This window comes from Macadamia integrifolia, chromosome 5 (genome assembly GCF_013358625.1).
Source record: "Macadamia integrifolia cultivar HAES 741 chromosome 5, SCU_Mint_v3, whole genome shotgun sequence".
NCBI lineage: Eukaryota > Viridiplantae > Streptophyta > Magnoliopsida > Proteales > Proteaceae > Macadamia > Macadamia integrifolia.
This window is the reverse complement of record NC_056561.1, coordinates 33141088-33145472: the sequence shown is the minus strand read 5'-3', so window position 1 is coordinate 33145472 and position 4385 is coordinate 33141088. Positions and strand designations below refer to the sequence as shown.

Genomic DNA, 4385 nt, shown 5'->3' with positions numbered 1-4385 from the left:
TGTTGAAAAGACAACTATCTCATTTGCAAGCATATTTGGGTGGAATCCAATATATGATGGCGGTTACCTGAAATTGTAATCATCATTGATCCCACTTCATGGGAACATAAAAAATGAATAAATAATATCAAGGAGGCAGTTTCCCTAGATGCACGGTGATCCCTTGCCTGTGGTTTTAGATGTCTTCGGAACAACAGGGAGGACATTATCAACTTCTCATAGTAAGGAGCGGCAAAGTATCAAGTGACCCTACATAATGACATGATATGTACTTTTCCACCACCCATAGTGGAGGAAAACTCTCTCTTAATATCAAATGCACTCCATATGTTTTTTTTTTTTTTTTCTCTTGCGAAGTTAAAACGGTAGAAGAAGCATTCCCCCTTGGAGTATTACCAAACTGAGCCTTAGCTTACCATTGAAGTTTCAACCAAAAACACACAAAAACAAGAAGCTTACACCTGAAGCAAAGAACCCTTTCAGAGGTTTGACCAAAAAAACAAAATACAGAAAAGCAAAAGCATCAGACCATTAACATATATAGAATTATAGATTGATGGGCTCATGGGCCGGTGAATGATTCCAGCGTCGTAGGAGTCAAATGCTCACGTCAGCGACAAAATCGCATATTCACGGCATCACCGCGTCACGAGTCACGAACATATTCCTAAGATATTGGTAACAGATCGGCCGGATAGTATCGGTATGAGGCTTCAATACGGATAGAATTATAAATTAATATTTTTAAATGAAAAGTAGGGGGATAAAACCGATGAATCAGGCTGTTACCGATCAATTCTGATTGATATCGTATTCGTATTGGAATTGGTGACACAACTTCTCATATTTAAATCTCCAATCAAGAATAGAGCAACACATAATTCTTCTGTAAAAATACGATTTAAAATGAATTAAGAAGTAGGAATGTAAATGAATAGTCAAAATTTTGAATTTGATTCACATTAGTATCCGTTGAGTGGAATTCATATCGGATCCAAATTCAGGTAATTCAAAAATAGTTATCTAATCCAATGATAATTAACTTTAATAAAAATTAACTGATTAATAATCTTGAGAGTTTTTAAAATTTAAATAAGGTCTAGAGAACAAAGAAAAGAAAAACATGAATTGAAAACAAATCTTTTCTGAGAGAGAGAGAGAGAGAGAGAGAGAGAAAATCAGGGTTTCTAGGTATAAAGTGAAGACTTTTTTTTTGGAATGAGTTAAAATTTAGGCGAGCGACACGCGGATTAAAAAATTCCATAACGTGTAAGCAATAACAATCCATAATTAATAAATTGGATCTTCATCTCCTGGAAGAAAATCTATCAAAAATCATATTATAGAAATAGAAATAATAGATGCAGGCAAAAGCAAAATAAATGAAATTTTTTTCTTTCGGTAGAAGCATAATAAATAAAAATGGGGTTGAGTTGAATACGCCCACTCAGGCCTCCACTGGTTATTATTGCATTGGCACCTTCCTGGTCATGGAATAGACTATTAGAATAGGATTGATTAAATTGGACGGTTGGACTACCAGAGGCCCCACCCACTCTTTGGAGTTTAAACTTCAAAACTCTCAAATTTTAATGGGAAAGAGAAGAACGGCGAGAAAAGTACTGCAGTGTTAACCAATCGAATTCCGGTAACCGCTCTTCATCACTCTCTCTTTCTCTCTCTATCTCTCTCTGCTCATTCGGTTTGATTGCTAATTCGATCTCTGTTCCTCCTGGAACTTTTCAGAGAATCCAATATGAGCGGATGGGATAGGGTTAGGTCGTCGAGGTCACGAATACGAGGGATTGGAGGATTCACAAGGCTCTCTGATATGAACGAGAGCCGACTTTCGACTCGCACTGTTCGTCTTGGTCGGATCCAACCCCAAGCTCCTAGTCACCGCACCATCTACTGTAATGATCGAGAGGGTAATCAAATTGTCAGATTCAAGGTTGGTTTTATTCAATCCTTCCTTGATTTTATCTTCACGATCTGCTCTCATCGTTCCATCTTTTATTTATATGAAATTTCGATGGATGATATGTTTCTATGGAAATTCGAGCTTGATAAACTTTTGAGTGAATTGTGATAGAGATGTTATGGCACAGATTAATAATTAATTGAATAAAATCACTCGAGAAAAGAAAGGAAAAGAGAAAGGCAATAATTCGGTCTATAAAATGATGACATGTTTGAGTTATTCTATATTGACATAAATTCCTGAACAGCAGTGGACAAGTATCCTATTTTCTTGCCTCTGAAGTCGAAGAACTGACGGCTCTCATGTTGTGAATAAGATTATCTGAATGCTGCAATCTTATACTTGATAAAGATGTGATATATCATCAACTTGTCAAATTAGAAGGATGCCAGTTTGAATTTGGTGGCTGTGACAAGTAATGCTATAGATGTTAATTCTGGCGAATCCTCTGAATATATATTTAGCTTTTCTTGATTTTCACCTCACAAGCTTGTTTGCTTAAGGCTAAGTTTAGATCAATGCTAATTAATCAGAGTGTAGCAGAATAGGATGTTGGAACAATCATTTACGAGAACTTCTTGGATATGTGGGGGTTTGTATAAATTTTCATTTGGTTATGAGCTAATAAAGGCATCTGCTACTCCCAAAGAAAAAAAAAAAGTGACACAACTATGACTAGGATTTGAACAACTACATCAGCAGTTTCAATATCCAATGAATTACGTGAAATTTTCAGATAAGAAAATGAACTTGATACTATTGGATAAATTAACCTTCACTTCAATCCGATTAGCATTGTCATGTCAAATAACAGCTGCAACAATTTCACTTTCCAGAATCACCAAAGAGAAAATCCAATTGAAACTCCACCAAATTTTAGATTCAGTAACTAAACTTGATCATAAGTCACTCCTCAAATGAGAATTGAAATTGCCAAGTTTTAGTGGCCTTCTGCAGAGCATTGGGATTTCACCCAACTTTTTTGAGGAGGATGGATATTCGTATTCCTGATCGTTTTGATGTTGAAGTAATTTGATCTGGTTGTGGGTGGGGAATTTCAGTTCTTTAGCCTGTGCTTGGTTATTTTTTCTCTTTCTCCTTTTCTAATAATTTTTCTCCATTAGTAACTGAAAAGAAAAAGAAAACACTTTATACATGACTGATTTGCCTTCCAGATTTGAAAAACAGGTTATGCTCCTACTGACAGATCCATAACTGAGTGATTTAATCTCAGATTCATAATTTAATTAAAGTAATGCTAACCTAAGAAGAACGATGCCTGTTACAGATATTAGAAGAGACTGTTTCTTGACACTAGTAGTAATCATTGAGTGTAAATTGCTTAATAGCAGTTATTGAGTACAAAAAGGCAGCCAAAGGGGAGGAAAAACCTGGTTTTAGCATAGTTGTCAATACCAATGTCAAAATACTAAAACAAGAAAAGAAAACTGACATAGTTGTCATGGTGTCTAGGTTACCCAAGGTGTTGGAAGGGGTCCAGACGCAAGGCAACACTAACAAGGCTACCAAGGCACCCGCCTAGCAGCCCTTTGACAACTATGAAAACTAATGTCTTTATAGCTCACAGATTCCCTAAACTTTGGTCCTTCTGCAACTGGGGAAAGAAAAAGAAAACATGAAATCCCTCCTCGTCAACCGCTCTTATAGTACCAGTATGTGGAGAGGCATCATGAGTAACATCACCAAATCCATGGAAGCAATCTTAATCAAGTTGAATATTAATACTAGAAATTTTGTTTGTTTCTGACAGGACAGGTGGAGTCGCAAGGTTCCTTTGCGGTTTTCCCTTCCTAATCTGTACAGGATTGCCTTTGGTAGAAATGTTATTTTGAGTAGTGTTTTGATTTGGTAACTGGCATTCTTGAGTGGGGATCCAAGGCAGAACAGGGGATTAAATTACTGGGAGTTTCAACAGTTCAACAACGTTCCTGATATGCTAAGTCAGATGGCAACTTTCGGATTAATTCATCTGACACTGATGTCTTGATATGGAAAGAAGCCGTAAATGGGCAGGTCACTGTTAAGTGTTAAAGCTATAATCTTTATGTTGCAGTCAATTGATGAAGGCTGAAACTCTGCTTGGTTTAATATCCTACGAAAATTAATGGAACCTGGTAAAGGGGGGGGGGTTTGCCAATATTTAGTATATGACCTCAATGTGGATCAACTCATTCCTGTGGGCTGGACCTTTCCCAATGCTTGCACTCTATGTTAGCTGAATTGGAGGTTGCTTTAAACTAGTTTCTCTTGGAGTTTTTGGTGTTACATCCTCAGGCTTTTAGACAGTTTTGGCCATGTCCTACAGGTGAAATTTCGGTTGAATTATTTCACATTTTGGACAAAAACTGAAATGTGCATTTCAATGGTCCAACTTTTTTTTTTT

General features: G+C 36.6%; 1 protein-coding gene across 2 annotated transcripts in view; it reads left to right on the top strand.

The window, feature by feature from the left end:
- The first annotated feature begins 1493 nt into the window (after positions 1-1493).
- Positions 1494-4385, top strand: part of LOC122079248 (phospholipid-transporting ATPase 3-like) — a 30605-nt gene continuing 27713 nt past the window's right edge. The window contains exons 1-2 of one of the 2 annotated variants that reach the window (XM_042645539.1): positions 1494-1648; positions 1747-1951. In XM_042645539.1, coding sequence (XP_042501473.1) covers positions 1757-1951 — 195 coding nt within the window. In that variant the 5' untranslated portion in view covers positions 1494-1648; positions 1747-1756. Of the gene's footprint in view, positions 1649-1746; positions 1952-4385 lie in introns of those variants that run through there. The other variant, XM_042645540.1, reaches the window with a different exon arrangement.